This window comes from Salvia hispanica, chromosome 3 (genome assembly GCF_023119035.1).
Source record: "Salvia hispanica cultivar TCC Black 2014 chromosome 3, UniMelb_Shisp_WGS_1.0, whole genome shotgun sequence".
Lineage (NCBI taxonomy): Eukaryota > Viridiplantae > Streptophyta > Magnoliopsida > Lamiales > Lamiaceae > Salvia > Salvia hispanica.
The window spans coordinates 693297-710174 of record NC_062967.1 but is presented as its reverse complement, the minus strand read 5'-3'; the positions used below and the strand labels follow the sequence as shown (position 1 = coordinate 710174).

The following is a 16878-nucleotide window of genomic DNA, read 5'->3' as shown; positions in this document are numbered from 1 at the left end:
CGTTTCATTGCCTACAATATACTATCGTATGGTTGATATTCAATAGTGTTACTTAAGTAAATCATTAGAACTGAAATCTTTATTAATTATAAAATTATAGTAGCAATAAATTCATACTACTAGTTCAATAATGAATGCTTGGACTGTTTAATCTAAATCAGGAAAAGACTACGAGTCTACTACTACTACCCTAGTTTAACAAGATTAATTGTTTTTTTCTTCTACTTGGATTTTATTATAGCTATAATTCCAAAACACGTCGTTGAATGCTGGTCTTTTTAATTTCAACTTTAAAATATATTTTAGTCCACCTCATCACTATCATTCATATTCAAATGTTCCACTCTTTCTACTTAAAAACAATTTAAAACAAACTTATTTTTTTCTTTTAATGTGAATTTCATTTCATCTTCAAAAACCCAAGCCAAAAAAAACATAAAATTCCCTCCAAACAAAACCACATGAATACAGCAGCAACACTCTTCCTCACACTCTCCATAATCCCTTCTCTCTCCGCCGCTCCATGCGATCCCCAATTCTGCGACGCCGCTCTCGGCCCGGAGATCCGCTTCCCTTTCTCTCTACCCAGCCGCCAACCACCTACCTGCGGCTTACCGGGCTTCGACCTCCGCTGCAGCTCCCAAAACCAGACGATCCTAACCCTGCCCCACTCCGGCTCCTTCGCCGTCAACCGCATCGACTACGCCGCTCAGATCATCCACGTCGACGATCCGAGCGCCTGCCTGCCGGCTCGGATCCTCAATTTCTCGGTTTCCGGCTCGCCGTTCCTCGCCACCTACGAGAGGAGCTACGCCTTCCTAAATTGCTCCTCCGATTTCGCCGATTTCGATCCGAATCTATTCACGCCGCTGTACTGCCTCGGCGCCGTTCTCGCGATGAGGTCGGATGCGGCGGCGCCGGTGCCGGCGGCGTGTGTGAGGGCTAAGAGCGTGGAGGTGCCGCTGGATTTGGGGGAGGATTTGGAGCTGCTTTGGAACGTGCCGGTGTGCTGGATTTGTGAAAATGAGGGCGGGATTTGCGGATTGGATGAGGATGGAGAGGGCTCTGGCGTTGCTTGCTTCCGCCGTTCTAAATCAGGTCAGTAATTTTGCAGTAAGGATCACCTACGGCAAATCGTGATCCATCTCCTAATACACACTCACAAACATAAGTCACTTATGTTTGTGAGTGTGTATTAGGAGATGGATCACGATTTGCCGTAGGTGATCCTTCTAATGTATTAATTTCCTAATCTAGTAGAATATGGAGTAGTTTTCTATCAAGATTATTACTCCCTCCGTACTCGATTAATTGTCACTCTTTAACCGTGCACAGATTTAAGAGAAATGTAAAGAAAAGTTGGTTGAAAAAGTTACTTAGAATGTGAGACCCGCTTTTTATATTGATTTTATAATGTGAGTGAATTGATTTAGTTGAATGTGGTACCTACTTACCATAAAAATGAAGTGTGACAACTATTGAGGGACGGATCGAAATGAAAAGGAGTGAAAATTAATCGGGGACAGAGGGAGTAGTACTTTAATTGGAAAAAATTAAAAATCGAATTTCAGGTGATTTTAGAAAAAGGATTTTCTAAATAATTGATTTGTATTTTGTGATAGGATTTTATTTAAAATTTAAATAAAATAAAAATGAAATTTGAACATGTTAACAGCCGTGTTTGTTTCCCTTTCACATAATTATAAAAAAATTGAGAAACCTTTTTTTTTTTAAATTCTAGTGAGTTAAATAATTTTGTTGGAATGAGTCAAAATTTTGTAAGGTGGAAATGACACGGAAATTCGACTATTAGCATAGGTATGAGAGGAACTGTTTGGACTCTTGTTTGAAAAAGATTAATATCATTACACAAAAATACCTCACCATTCCACTTCAACATGTTATTTTATAGTAGTAGTATGATGATATGCAAGAAAACATGTTTTTTGACCAAAAGAAAACTAGGAGTAGTACTAATTTTAAATTAGAAGATTCTTATCATTCTTGTTAGACAATTAATTAGTGGAGTAAAAGTTAAATTTATTTTTAATTTAAACTATGGCCATGTTGACACTTTCCAATTATAATATAATGTTGCGGAGATATGCCTAATTTGTAGCAGTGGCGGATCCAGGAATGATAAATAGAGGGGGCGAAATATATATTAGTAGGTTGGTTTAGGGCGAAAATGACAATTTTTTCCAATTTTCGGGGCGACGTCGGGGCAAACGGAGGGGGCGGACATGGTAATTTTACGTCCGGATAAGAAGAAATTAGTCGCACGGAGGGGGCGACCGCCCCCTCTTGCCCCCAGATCCGCCACTGATTTGTAGTACTCCCTAAAGTATGATCCCCTCTGTCTCAGCGCTCTAAATTTATGTTCATTTAACCATAAAAAAATAATAAATTATTACTCTTACCATTACATAGAGTGGTTGGTTCACAACTAAAACTAAAGTTATAACTATGGTATGTTTGGTACAGCTCTTTCAACAAATGCGAAATATGGAATCATACTTGGACTTGGAATACCAGGAGTACTATGTATTATGGGGATCACATGCTATGCTTGCGGCTTGATTCAGCCTTCCAACCTCCGGCACCGCCTCGAGTCTGAACTCCCGATGACAATCTCCGACCAAAGGCCGGTGATAAGGTCGGCGAGCGGCCTCGACGGGCCCACCATACAGTCGTACCCAACGATGGTCCTAGGAGAGAGCCGTAGGCTTCCCAAAGCGAGCGATGTTTGTTGTCCGATTTGCTTGTCCGATTACCAACCAAAGGAGACTCTAAAGAGTATTCCGGAATGCAACCACTATTTCCATGCAGAATGTGTAGACGAGTGGCTTAAGCTCAACGGCTCTTGTCCGGTGTGTAGGACTAGGAATTAACCCTTCTTGAAATATATCCACGTGAATATTGAAAATATAAAGTGAAAAAATACTACTACGGTCCAATCAATGAATGAGACTGTACCTAGTCACCACATACTCCAACACTCCAAACTAAGTTTTATCTAAGACCAACAAATTTGTAGAATTTCTATAAGAATTTATGTTCAGGCAATTTTTATTTATTGATGAAGCTTTTTTGCTAACATTCAACTTAATTTGAAGATTCCTTTTAAAAAAATATCGGTTGTGTGGGGCTCAAGCCCCCTCCACATCACTTCATAACTTCTTTTTTATTTTGATGTTCCTTGATTCATGCTCTTTTTAATGTATGCTTTGCTATATAACATGTAGCAACATTTAATTTCTTACTCACTCCGTCCTCCGTCCTAGATAATTCGACCCAGTATTTCATTTTGGGCCGTCCCACATAATTTGTCCCACTTCACTTTTACCAGTTTTGGTAGTGGACCTCAAATTCCACTAACTCATTCTTACTCACATTTTATTATAAAACTAATACTTTAAAAGTAGGACCCACATCCCTGATCCCACCAACTTTTTCAACTCACTTTCCATTAGATTTCTTAAAACTCGTGCCGAGTCAAAGTGTCCCGAATTATCTGGAACGGAGGGAGTACTTTGCATAACGTAGAGTAATGAATTAAACCCACAAAAATATTTATAGTAGAAATGGTCCAAATCATGTGATATAAAAACATGTTTTCACACACATTATTATCATACAAGGATAACATGCAACTCATATGTAAATTTCATATTATATCGTATTTGTATGTGCCAGTGTGAGAGATGAACTAAACACCGACAATTAAAACAAAATCGATGAAACATAACAGGGAATCGGGGAAAGCAGTTCACGCTTCAAAATCATAGTTTACACACTGTTTAAACCACTTGGTCATATTGTTTGAAGAGAAAAAACAACTTTGTTCAAAATACTAGGAGTAATATTTCTACTCACTCTAATTTCAAGATGTCTATTTTCCAGCTGAATGTGGCGTCGTCAATGAAATCCCCAACAAATTCTGAACTCGAGGGTGGATCACCACTGAAAAAGCAGCATTATAAACAGATCAAAATGTAAGTAAAAGATTCAAATTAAAAAGAACAAAAAGAGAATTCACCAGTTCCATATGCCATCTGAAAGAGGTGGGGAGTGATTAGGGATGTCAATCGGGCCAGTCCACCGGGTTTCGTGCCAATCCTATTCGGGTTGCGGGTCAATCGGGTGCGGGCTAATCGGGCTGTGATTTTTTCGGGTTATAGAAGTTCAACCCCTAACCCTAAAAGCTCGGGTTTCGGGCTAGCCCAGCGGGCTAATCGGGTTGCTATCGATAAAATTAACATGCGTACAATCCAATAAATAATGGTGAAAATTAGCTATATTTATAAAATGTAAAATATTTAATTATGATAAATTTGAGATATATGCTTAAACTCAAACATAAACATGATCAAATACTAATCTTTGAGATTTATGCAAAATAAAATATAAACATTAAGAAATTTTAAAATATGTTTTAGAAATTTAAATATATTTTTTTAGTGAATTTGAATTTTCTAATTTATATATCTATTATTATGTTAATAAAAATTTAATATATAAAATTGAAAGTTATTTTTTTAGTAATCTATATTATAAAATAACTAATAAAGTGTCGAATTAGAGTCAAACAAATAGAACAATAGAAATTTTATCGGGTTTTCAGGCCAGCCCATCGGGTTTTCGGGTCTAGCCCTAATGGGTTGAGGGTTAATCGGGTGCGGGCTAGTCGGGCTGTAATTTTATCGGGCTAGAAATTTTCAGCCCCAACCCTATAAATTTGGTGGGCTATTCGGGCTGGCCCACGGATTGCGGGCTACATTGACATCCCTGGGAGTGATCCAAGAAAGATAAAAAGCCTACACAAAGATGCATTAACTTGGTGCCCAAGAATACTTGGAGCACAAGTTTTGTAATACCTATATAAGGGTGTTATATTATTGAAGAAAAAAATCAAGCCATCTATCAACATTCTTCGATAGATGTAGACAAGTCGAATACGTTGGAGATTAAATATTTCGACGATACTAGTGGAGGATATTAGTGTCACTTATGATTGGTGGCTATACACTGTTAATCAAGGGGTCCAATGATGATAAGAGTGAATATTGAACAATTAGTTTGTTTTTTTCATGGAAATTGAGATTTAGTAGTTATTTATGAAATTTCTTTGTGTTTGTCAAGTGTATTTATAATGAATTCTGAGTGTATGAAATGATTTAGATGATTTAATTTAGACAAGCAAAGTCTAACTTTTTTACTTCTCAAATTGTCCAAAGTAATCCAATACACTTATATATATATAGGCATTCTTCATATTTTCTAAAATTTTCTACTGTATTATTTTTTATTCTACACATTTAGATATTTTATTAACTCTTACATAATATTGATATCTAGAGAATTCTATATGATTCCATATCTACTAGTACATAACTATGCATAACATCTAGACTTAAATAATATTTTTAGATAACAAGATTGTTTAAGTAAAAGAAAATTTTAAGATAAATTTAAATTAGAAGAAGAATTATTATTAAGGGCATAATTAATCTCATTTTTAGATACAACTAAAAATATCTACAAATTAATATACGCAATAAAACTAATTAAATTTAAATTCAAAGAACTACATCAATTGAAAGTGAAAATAATAAATTAAATTCCAAAAATTAAATATTGAAAATTAAGTTAATTTGAACTCCTAAATTAAAACCTCAAGTATTACGTGCCCACTCCCAAATTTCTTCGACTAGAGCATGTTGGAGTTGGTCGTGAGCCTGCATCCTGACAGATACCCTCGGAAATGAGGCGGGGCATCTTGAGTCGGGCTATCGTGGGCTACTCCCAAGCTAGGTCCACCGTCTTCTTCTCCCCAAATAGTTGTCGTAGCTTATTCATCCCCAGTTATCATGTTATGCACTATTATAAATGTGTTACATGTGCATCACATTTCGATGCACGATTGATACCACCCTTGTACCCAACATTTCACAACTTCAAAAATATATTTTTTTTGCAATTTTGATTCATTATTGATTAAGCTTTTCATAACTATTTACAAAAACTAAATTTTATACTACCTCATCCTAAAAAAATATATTGAAATATTATTAGAAAAAAATAAAAAAAATCATTTCATAAAAAAAAGACTAATATTTATGAAAGTTTCAAAACAAGAGGACTCAACCAAAATAGTAAATCAAATATTTGTTCAAAAGTATTACACCGCATATCACATATGTACCACTATTGTGAGTGCCAGCTTTAATTCCTAAGGAAATGAAAAAATTACAAGTAATTCCTAAGGAGTAGATATTTTTGCTGGTGTTACTCATAAATTTGAGTAGATATTTTGCTAGTTGTTACTCATAATTTCTTTTAGGCAATTTTTATTAACTGTGAAGCATAAAAACTTGGCCAATTGCCCTGTTTATTGTTAGTATAAAAGAAAACTTTCATGTGTTCTCAACTTATGACTAAATATGCATATATTTTTGTATGGATTAACTTACGACGATAACATGCGACCCAAATGTTATTCGTACTACTACTATCGTATATGTGTTTGTTAATTAGTGTGACAGATGAATTAAACACCGACGATTTAGACAAAATCGATGAAACACAAAAAGGGCAATATGTCTGCAGCCAACGCTCTGAAATCCTAGTTAGTTTGTGATACTACATCACCATGTTTGGTTATTGATTGAAGACACAAAATAACGAGTTCAAAATACTGCTATTTTTGGCCACTCTAACTTCATGATGTCTATTTTCGAGCGGAATGTGGTATCTCCAATGATATCCCCAACAATTTCTGAACTCGAGGATGAATCATAACTGAAAGCAGCGTTATAAATAGATCAGAATTCATGTACAATATTTTCAAATGAAAAAGAAGAAGAAAAGGAGAACTCACCAGCCCCGTATGCTATTGAAAAGAGGTTAGAGGTGATCCAAGGAATGTATACAGCCTGCAAAAATATATCATGGAGATTGTTTCAAAATACCGAAGAATTAAACCATCATTACATAGATTATGATAATAAGAGATTTAAACATACATACCAGTAGCACCACGATTAAAGCAAGCACAAAATAGCTTAGTAATGAATATAATGCTGTTCAGTGCTATGTGTGTTATGTAGTCAAATGGAAATCCATGTAAATATATGAGTTTCCAGCAGATTATGGAAAAATTTCACCGTAATAAAAGCATGCAATCAGCAAAATTGAAAAACTGTGCAAACAAAGGAGATATGAGAATATTTTTGGATTTTTTAGGAGGGTGATGCACAACAAACCGTGGGGAATCCTGCAGCAACAGCGACAAGGTATAGTACCACAGCACGAACTGCAATTTCATGAGACTTCATATACAGTTCTCCGATTTGCAAATATTGTGTTGGATTCAACTGAAGAAGAATCAGTGATAAATCTTAAAAGTGAGTTCAAGGGTGACATCTCAAAGGAACAAAGTCGATGTTCCAAAACGAAGGATATGATGAGAAAAGTTAGCTTACTTTCATCCTAACCCAAAATGTCAACGCCAGAAGGATTGGAAGTTCCAAGCGATTGGGAGTTGTTAAGTCTGTAAACCATAATGTTCCACCTGTTGTAAAAGAGGGTACATTCTTCACCATGTCTAAAACCTGAATGGAAAGAGATTGATAGTGTCATTTACGCAGTAGAAGATACATGGAGCAGATTAGATAGAGATGTTATGATTTTCTTTTGTTATGCTTTATCGAGTCGGTCTATTTTCAACGTTTTGACATGCTTTTAAACTGTCAAAAAGTTTAGAAAGATGTATGCAAAACCATCGGAAACAGAGGGAGCATGGAGACGTAGAAATAAAGGGAATGTGATCTTACGCAAAAGAAAACACAAATGGCAGGTATATATGAGCATCTAAATCCACAAACGTAAAATCGACCATATCTGCAAGACCGATATTTAATTACATCAGTTAATGCACGTCAAACAATCGAAGCTAAGGCAGTAAGGCCACAGGACTTCAAGTGGAATAAAGTACTATTAGCCTCAGAATCCATTGATATCAAAGGAATATTGTTTCCTATGTTCACTTTTCTGTTCTTTCTCCTTGCTGTTTGTTTTATTACGGCAATTGCCACAACTTCCAAATATTAAAGTTAAGTTGCAGTAGTCATTTTGATCTATTAACTCAAGAAGAACAGAATAGCAGATAGTTTGTAAGAAGGAAAAGACAATACTTATCCAGCCATTTAGATATCTCAGATTTTTTTTCAATAGCACCCTGTCAAAAAACAATAACTGGCTATGAGTTGCTAGGTACAAGATCAATGCCTCAAGGCAATGGTAGAAGGATGGATGAACAAATTGCAATAGTAACAGTAAAATACAGAACAAACGCCTAAAGCTCATACCTCGATATGGAAGAATATCGCAACTGAAAGGAATTCGTTATCTCGACTGCAAAACGGTACAAAACAATTGTGGTCACGAGACAAGGAGTTGCATCAAGATACTATATCCAAAACATCAATTTATTGGCATAATAATCTAGAAAGTTTATTATAGTAAAATACATATGTTGAGGATATTCATATTCACAACATAGAAATCGGGTAGAGAACTTACCGTTCGCCATCATGGGAAAAATATTGAAGACGATATACTTGAAAAGGAACAAACAAAATACGCAGCAGAAGAGTCACAGCTGCAATTGATGCCCACCTAACAAAAATCCCAATGAGATGACTTTACCAATCACACTCAATCCAATCAACAACTGACTAGTATAACATTGAGCTTTAAAATAAGAAGTTAGGTTCATGTAAAGCATATGATTTTGTCTTTAGAGAAACATCCTCACCATTCTAAACCAGTGAATGAGTGCATATATCCAATTATGTTCATGTTACTGATTGAATCTGCTGCTGCAGTGGCCATTTCATTCACCATTGGAGCTGCCTCAAAAGCCTTATCAGCCACCACACCGATCACTCCATTCAAATCTTCAGCAGGGGCCTCAATCTCGGAAGGCACCTTTGAAATATTTCTGTGGAAAATCAGCCCATAGCCTGTGGGAACCTCAGAATGCATAAGTCGAGATACATTTCCTGATAGCAGCCCATAGCCCGCAGGAACCTCAGAACGCATGAGTCGAAGATTGCCAGCATTGTTTCTGGATATCAGAAAAGTGCTGAGCATCTCAGGATTCGTTTTCGCAGGCAACTGCTCACGGTCGCTGCCACTAATGTGTGACAGTGAAGGCGAAAATCGCTGGTGCTGTTGGTAGAACAACTTCGATCTAGCCATGATGCTACGCCTGTAGGCCATTACTTCCGCGTCCTACAGCAAAAAGGAATAGATGAAAACAGTTGATTATAGATTCAGTTAGCCACAACGAGACAGTATAAGCTTTAAAAAAACATCCAAGTTTTACACTCCACTAACAGCAAACAGAGAAAACTGGCAAAATTTTTATGCCTCACATTAGTAAATAGTAACAAGTTTCTGCTGAGCCTAACAAAAAAAATAAGAGTAGCAGCTAACAAATTATCTACGTTTTAGATAGATTACTCACGAATATTATCCAAAATCAGTCATTCACAGTCACACTTCAAAATATCCCCAAATGTGTATCAGCTCAACTTTCACAACCAAAACACGCAGACATTTTGTTTTTTTCCACACATTTCGAAGTTTTACACTCCATTAACAGCAAACAGAGAAAACTGGCAAAGTTTTTATGCTTCACAGTAGTAAATAACAAATTTATGCTGAGTCTAACAAAAAATTAAGAGTAGCAGCTAACAAATCATCAACGTTTTAGATAGATTACTTACGAATATTGTACAAAATCAGTCATTCAAAGTAACACTCCAAAATATTCCCAAATGTGTATCAGCTCAACTTTCACAAACAAAACATGCAGACATTTTGTTTTTTTCACACATTTCGAAGTTTCGCCATCTGATCGCATCTCAAGCAACAAAAATCCTCCTTAGAATGAGCAAAATGGAAAACTAAACGAAGAAATGAACGCAAATAAGCATATCATTACGATCTCCAAAACACAGAGGCATGCATTTTACATAAAATCAAAATGAAAATCTTACTAGGTTTTGGCAACGGAAGAGAGAAAATCTGGAGAAGTGAAGCAAGTTTTGGCGGTGGAGGAAAAGCTTTGGAGGTGGTATGTGAAATGAAAATGTTATGAGCATCCAACTTCAGTAACTGACTTCGTACTGTTAAAATTTTCTATCCTTTTATTTTCCTTTTCAGGAATTGTAGCTGGCACTTGTGATATGCAATATTTGATTTAATTTTGTTATATGATTTCAAACTAATTTTAACTTTAGTAGCCGTAGGAGTACTATGCAAATTAGGGGTGTCGAAACGGATACCCGCGGGTATCCAAACCCGATTTTGTGGGTATCCGTACCCGAAAACTTCAATATTATACTACTCAATCCTGATCCGTATATGCTTAAAGAAATTTCAGAAAATATACTAGCTCTTTAAAAAATATACTCCTCTTCCCCCCTGAATCACCGTCGTTATATATTTCATTTACATTTAATTATTTATGATAAATAAATCCCATATTTCACTAACTGATTCATTTGACTCACATGTTACTGTAAAACCAATGCTCTATCTGTTCTATAATACTCCCTCCGTCCCAGTTAAAATGACACATTCCTTAGCCGGCACGGGATTTAAGGAATTACTGATTAATGTGCTTAATTAAAATAGATGGGTGGAAATATTAAAATAGAAAGAAAGATGAATAATTTAATAGGGGTGAGAAAAAGTGGTTGAGTGTATTAATTGGAGAGAGAAAGTTTCCGAAAAAGGAAATGTGTTATCTTAATTGGGACAAACTAAAAATGAAAACGTGTCATCTTAAGTGGAACGGAGTGAGTAATAAACAATATTTTTCTTATCCATTTATGTTAAGTTTTTATCTCTACTAAGATGAGTTTCATTTTCTACTAACTACTTCAATATTCTATCTGCCCGAAAGTGTTTATTTTTATGGGACTTGAAGAGTATCTATGTTTATATATAATCTACACTTTACCTTCTTTTACATTTTTTAAAATTTGAGTGAGTCAAAGTGGAATGAATATTCATCCACGGAGGAGTAATGAGAATTTGCCAAAGGAAATGATAGGGTCTTGTCATATTAAGAATATTTTCGGAAGTCACTAAAGATTTCAACATCACAAGTTAGTCAGAGTTTAGTAGATGTAATGAATGAGATTGATTTTTTTTTTTAAGTTAGTCACTAACTACTTCAATAAAGTGTTTATTTTTATGGGACTAAAAATGAACATTTTCAAGCATATAATATGATCTCCATAACACAATTTAATGGCATGCATTTTACATAAACTCAAAACAAAAATCTTACTAGGTTTTGGAATCGGAAGAGAGAAAATCATGGAGAAGTGACGACTTGGGCCCTGCTGCTCTGACACCATATTAGAAATTCACCCCTTAAAAGGTCTTATAAGGGAGAGGGTAATGCACAGTTATATAGAAAAGCTAGGATCATCACCAAGCCAATTCGGGACAAAAATTTGGAGAATTTAACAGGAGTTAGCTTACGTGTTGGTATGCGAAATGTCCAACTTTAGTAAATGACTTAGTTTATTTTGGTACTTATTTTTTCAAACCTTTTCATTTCTTTTTCAGGAATTAAGCTCGCACATAGCAGTGGGCTCATATGCGATATGAGATGCACCCCCTTTGTCGTATTAGTTATAACCAGAGGAAATTTCAAATTTTATTTTAACCATAAAAAAAAAAATATTAATTATAACCAGAGGCATAATTGCAATTTGTAGATCTATCCAATCCCCACGTGTGTTAGGTCATCCGCATCTCTGTCTCTTATCCGTCTCTTAACCGTCTCATCTCTTACTATTCATGGGTCCCACTGTACTTTTCACTTCATCTCTTAACTAAGAGATGACACTGGCACCTGCATCCCTCCATCTCTTACCTATTCATTCAATTTCATTTTTTATTTTTAATTCCAACAAATTCAATTAATAAAAACACACTTCATTAAATAAAATAAAAATTACAATTTAAAGGCCTAAAAAATTAAAAAATACATAATTAAAATCCTAAAAAAATTAAAAATACATAATTAAAATCATAACACGCCATTAAAAAAATTTGAGTGAGAATAGAGAGTTTTTTTATGGTGGATAATTTGTGGGAATGATTTGGTATTTATAGAAGTGATTGGAGGCTTTAAAAAATTGAAAAAAATTATAAATTTAAAAAAAACGGCTATAAATGGCCAGTATAATTTTGGAATTTTTTATATATATTTTTTTAATTTTTGAATTTCTGATTTAAAAAAAAAATCAATTTTAACGGATATAAACGACGCTCACTCGCGGGTCGACGAGTGGGCGTCACGCACGAACCACAACTCGCCACATCGCCAAGGCGCATGGCGAGAGGTCTCGAGGCCGGCCTCTTCGGAAGGAGACACGGGACGAGATGTCCCATCTCGTCGAGACGAGATGGAGGCCGCATCGCCGTCTCGAGGCGCATCGCCGTCTCGAGGCGGTCTCGTCTCTTCGAGATGAGATAGAGCCCGCATCGAGACGCGATGCGAATGCCCTTACGTATTATCAATCTTCCCTAATTAAATAGGACCATCCTTCACAAGGAAATAAAATCAAGATGGAATTACTTACGTTAGTTTTTTTTTTTTTAAATAACAATAATTTAGGACATAAAATAAAATGTTCTTAAATTAGGGACACATTAACTTAAACTTTTTCTTTTTTTAGAATTCAATTAATTTGAATATAACATAACAAAATTAAATCAAATAGTACTTGGGACAATGGGGCCCACACCAACCGCTACTAAGTGCCAGCTGTAATTCCTGAAAAGGAAATTAAATAGAAAAAATTTAATAGTACTAAAAGAAACTAAGTCAGTTACTGAAGCTGGATGCTCACAGCATTTGCATTTTTTCATATCAACTCGAAGCTTTTTCCTCCACCACCAAAACTTGCTTCACTTCTCCAGATTTTCTCCCCGTTGCCAAAACCTAGTAAGATTTTCATTTTGATTTTATGTAAAATGCATGCCTCTGTGTTTTGGAGATCGTAATGATATGCTTATTTGCGTTCATTTCCTCGTTTAAGTTTTTATTTTGCTCATCCTAAGGAGGATTTTTGTTGCTTGAGATGCGATCAGATGGCGAAACTTCGAAATGTGTGAAAAAAAACAAAATGTCTGCATGTTTTGTTTGTGAAAGTTGAGCTGATACACATTTGGGGATATTTTTAAGTGTTACTGTGAATGACTGATTTTGGATAATGCGTTCGGTGTTTAGCGAAATTGTTCGTGAGTTTTATATGTAAAACGTAGATATATTTGTAGTTGTTACTCATAATATTTTGGTAGGATTAGCTGAAATTATATTAGTAGCTGTTAGTGTAAAACTTTGCCGGTTTGCTCTGTTTGTTGCTAGTTGAGTGTAAAAATAATGAGATGAAGACTTTGACGTTATTCTGAGCACATACTGTTTCGTTGTGGTTAGCTGTAACTATATTCAACTGTAAATTTCTTTACATCATTGCCTAATACTACTATTACTAGGTGATATGTTTTTCATCTGTTTCTTTTTGTTGTATGGAGGCGGACTTAATGGCGTACAGGCGTAGCATCATGGCTAGATCGAAGTTGTTCTACCAACAGCACCAGCGATTTTCGCCTTCACTGTCACACATTAGTGGCAGCGACCGTGAAAAGTTGCCTGCGAAAAGGAATCCTGAGATGCTCAGCAATTTTCTGATATCCAGAAGCAATGCTGGCAATTTTCGACTCATGCGTTCTAAGGTTCCCACAGGCTATGGGCTGATTTTCCATAGAAATATGTCAAAGGTGCCTTTCGAGATTGAGGTTCCTGCTGAAGATTTGAATGGAGTGATCGGTGTGGTGGCTGATAAGGCTGTTGAGGCAGCTCCAGTGATGAATGAACTGGCCAGTGCAGCAGCAGGTTCAGTCAGTAATATGAACATAATTGGATATATGCACTCATTCACTGGTTTAGAATGGTGAGGATGTTTCTCTAAGACAAAATCATCTGCTTTACATGAACCTAACTTCTTATTTTAAAGCTCAATGCTATACTAGTGAATTGTTGATTGGATTGAGTGTGATTGGTAAAGTCATCTTATTGGGACTTTTGTTAGGTGGGCATCAATTGCAGCTGTGACTCTTCTGCTGCGTATTTTGTTTGTTCCTTTTCAAGTATATCGTCTTCAATATTTTTCCCACGATGGCAAACGGTAAGTTTGCTACCCGATTTCTATGTTGTGAATGTGAACATCCTCAACATATGTACTCATATTACTATAATATACTTTTTAGATTATTATGCCAATAAATTGATGTTTTGGATATAGTATCTGTTGCAACTCCTTGTCTCGTGACCACATTTGTTTTGTACTGTTTTGCAGTCGATCCGACGAAATACGTTCACTTCAGAAATACTTACGTATCATCAAGGTATGAGCTTTAGGCGTTTGTTCTGCATTTTACTGTAACTATCGCAATATGTTCATCCATCCTTCTACCATTGCCTTGAGGCGTAGATCCTGTACCTAGCAACTCATAACCAGTTATTGTTTTTTGACAGAGTGATATTTTAGAAGACAAGGTTGATATAAATGATATTGGAGAAAAATTAGAGCCCCTGTTTAAACTTCTGGATAAGTATGTCTTTTCCTTCTTACAAACTATCTGCTATTCTGTTCTTCTTGAGTTAATAGATCAAAATGACGACTGCAACTTAACTTTAATATTTGGAAGTTGTGGCAATTGCCGTAATAAAACAAACAGCAAAGAGAAAGAATAGAAAAGTGAACATATGAAACAATATTCCTTGGATATCAATGGATTCTGAGGCTAATAGTACTTTATTCCACTTGAAGTCCTGTGGCCTTACTGCCTTAGCTTCGATTGTTTGACGTGCATTAACTGATGTAATTAAATATTGGTCTTGCAGGTATGGTCAATTTCGGTTGTTTGGATATGTATGCTCACCGATACCTGCCTTTTGTATTTTCTTTTGCGTAAGATCACATTCCCTTTATTTCTACGTACTCCATGCTCCCTCAGTTTCCAATGGTTTTGCATCCATCTTTCTAAACTTTTGACAGTTCAGAAGCATGTCAAACTGTAGGAAACTTTAGTCCTAAATAAAATAAACAGACTCCTATTTGGAATTAACTATGAAAATAGATCGACTCGATAAACCATAACAAAAGAAAATCATAACATCTCTATCTAATATGCTCCTTGTGTCTTCTACTGTGTAAATGACTCTATCAATCTCTTTCCATTCAGGTTTTAGGCATGGTGAAGAACGTACCCTCTTTAACAACAGGTGGAACATTATGGTTTACAGACTTAACAACTCCCAATCGCTTGGAACTTCCAATCCTTGTGGCGTTGACACTTTGGGTTAGGCTGGAAGTAAGCTAACTTCTCTCATCATATCCTTCGTTTTGGAACATCGACTTTGTTCCTTTGAGATCTCACCCTTGAACTTACTTTTAAGATTTCTCATTGATTCGTCTTCAGTTGGATCCAATACGATATGTGCTGCCGCACATGAAATCTCGTACAATGGCAGCTCATGCTGCTGTAATATACCTTGGCGCTGTTGCTGCAGGATTCCCCACGGTTTGTTGTGCATCGCCCTCCTAAAAATTGTCCCCATGCATCCAAAAATACTCGCATATCTCGTTTCCAGGCCTTATCAAATATCTCTTGCTGATTTCATGCTTTTATTGCAGTGATTTTTTTCCATAATCTGCTGGACACTCATATATTTACATAGAATTCCATTTAAAGCATAACACAGAGCATTGAACAGCATTATATTCGTTACTTAGCTATTTTGTGCTTGCTTTAATTGTGGTGCTACTGTGTATGCATGTTTAAATCTCTTATTATCACAATCTATGCGATGGTTTAACTCTTTGGTATTTTAAAACAATCTTCATGAAATTGGAGTGAATAATTAGATTGTGCATATATTTTTGCAGGCTATATACTGTTCTTGGATCACCTCTAACCTCTTTTCAATAGCATATGGAACTGGTGAGTTCTCTTTTTGTTCTTTTTAATTTGAAATTATTGTAGATGAATTCTGATCTATTTATAATGCTGCTTTCAGTTGTGATTCACCCTCGAGTTCAGAAATTGTTGGGGATATCATTGGCGATACCACATTCAGCTCGAAAATAGACATCATGAAAATGATGAAATTATAGTGGCCAAAAATATGAGTATTTTGAAGTCGTTATTTTGTCTCTTCAAACAATATGGCCAAGTTGTTAGAACAATGTGTAGGTTTGGTGATGTGGATTCAGATTAGCTAGGATTTTGGAGCATGATTTGCGGACATTTATGCCCAAATTTTTATCATCGAAAAATCATCACCCTTTTGTGTTTCATTGTTTTTAGTCTAAATGGTTGGTGTTGAATTTATCTTCAACACATAAACACAATCTGAGACTTAGTATTTTCTGTTTAATTTTGAAATTTATGATATTTTGTGTTTTTTTTAAAAAATACAATCGTTATATTTCATAACCGATTTAATTTATCGTCCTATAAACACCATGCAATTGAGTTCATTGTTTTAGTTAGATTCTATCAGTGAAATGCAATTGATTATACGAATTCAATAGTTTTTAGATTTGCATGAAATATTTTTAAAATAATTAACCTAGTTTGCATTATTGCATGTACATTGTATGATTCTAATGATAAGTTATATAAAAATCATTTAATTATTGAAGTTGACATTCTAAACTAATCAACTATGTACAGAAAAATAATACTACTAGAATTAAAATTAAAACTTATACATAT

The 16878-nt window shown here is 35.4% G+C and overlaps 3 protein-coding genes across 3 annotated transcripts; 2 read left to right on the top strand and 1 right to left on the bottom strand.

Annotated features, from left to right (window-relative positions):
* The first annotated feature begins 388 nt into the window (after positions 1 to 388).
* LOC125212757 (putative RING-H2 finger protein ATL21A) lies at positions 389 to 3109 on the top strand. Its single transcript, XM_048113004.1, has 2 exons — positions 389 to 1098; positions 2485 to 3109. Exons 1-2 carry the CDS (start codon positions 462 to 464, stop codon positions 2889 to 2891), a joined length of 1044 nt encoding a protein of 347 aa, XP_047968961.1. The 5' UTR covers positions 389 to 461; the 3' UTR covers positions 2892 to 3109.
* A 3470-nt stretch (positions 3110 to 6579) lies between these two features.
* Positions 6580 to 10158, bottom strand: LOC125210679 (mitochondrial inner membrane protein OXA1-like). Its single transcript, XM_048110240.1, has 10 exons — positions 10068 to 10158; positions 8819 to 9297; positions 8584 to 8679; positions 8370 to 8415; positions 8196 to 8239; positions 7836 to 7902; positions 7485 to 7613; positions 7266 to 7376; positions 6881 to 6935; positions 6580 to 6801 (listed from the first exon to the last, which is right to left on the bottom strand). The coding sequence occupies exons 2-10, from the start codon at positions 9283 to 9285 to the stop codon at positions 6731 to 6733; spliced, it is 1086 nt and encodes a 361-aa protein (XP_047966197.1). The 5' UTR covers positions 9286 to 9297; positions 10068 to 10158; the 3' UTR covers positions 6580 to 6730.
* Positions 10159 to 12950: 2792 nt separating this feature from the next.
* Positions 12951 to 16438, top strand: LOC125211133 (mitochondrial inner membrane protein OXA1-like). Its single transcript, XM_048110837.1, has 10 exons — positions 12951 to 13039; positions 13630 to 14048; positions 14187 to 14282; positions 14454 to 14502; positions 14633 to 14709; positions 15002 to 15068; positions 15343 to 15471; positions 15580 to 15681; positions 16047 to 16101; positions 16178 to 16438. The coding sequence occupies exons 2-10, from the start codon at positions 13639 to 13641 to the stop codon at positions 16246 to 16248; spliced, it is 1056 nt and encodes a 351-aa protein (XP_047966794.1). The 5' UTR covers positions 12951 to 13039; positions 13630 to 13638; the 3' UTR covers positions 16249 to 16438.
* Positions 16439 to 16878: the final 440 nt, after the last annotated feature.

Bases quoted from the DNA above. Each gene is read 5' to 3' on its own strand.
- LOC125212757 (XM_048113004.1), top strand. From the start codon at position 462: ATGAATACAGCAGCAACACTCTTCCTCACACTCTCCATAATCCCTTCT. The intron at 1,099-2,484 runs GTCAGTAATTTT...TGTTTGGTACAG, and splicing joins CTTCCGCCGTTCTAAATCAG to CTCTTTCAACAAATGCGAAA.
- LOC125210679 (XM_048110240.1), bottom strand. From the start codon at position 9,285: ATGGCCTACAGGCGTAGCATCATGGCTAGATCGAAGTTGTTCTACCAA. The intron at 7,903-8,195 runs GTATTGTCTTTT...TCGGTCTTGCAG, and splicing joins ATATCTAAATGGCTGGATAA to ATATGGTCGATTTTACGTTT. The intron at 6,802-6,880 runs GTGAGTTCTCCT...CGCTGCTTTCAG, and splicing joins TTCAATAGCATACGGGGCTG to TTATGATTCATCCTCGAGTT.
- LOC125211133 (XM_048110837.1), top strand. From the start codon at position 13,639: ATGGCGTACAGGCGTAGCATCATGGCTAGATCGAAGTTGTTCTACCAA. The intron at 14,049-14,186 runs GTGAGGATGTTT...GACTTTTGTTAG, and splicing joins TCATTCACTGGTTTAGAATG to GTGGGCATCAATTGCAGCTG. The intron at 16,102-16,177 runs GTGAGTTCTCTT...TGCTGCTTTCAG, and splicing joins TTCAATAGCATATGGAACTG to TTGTGATTCACCCTCGAGTT.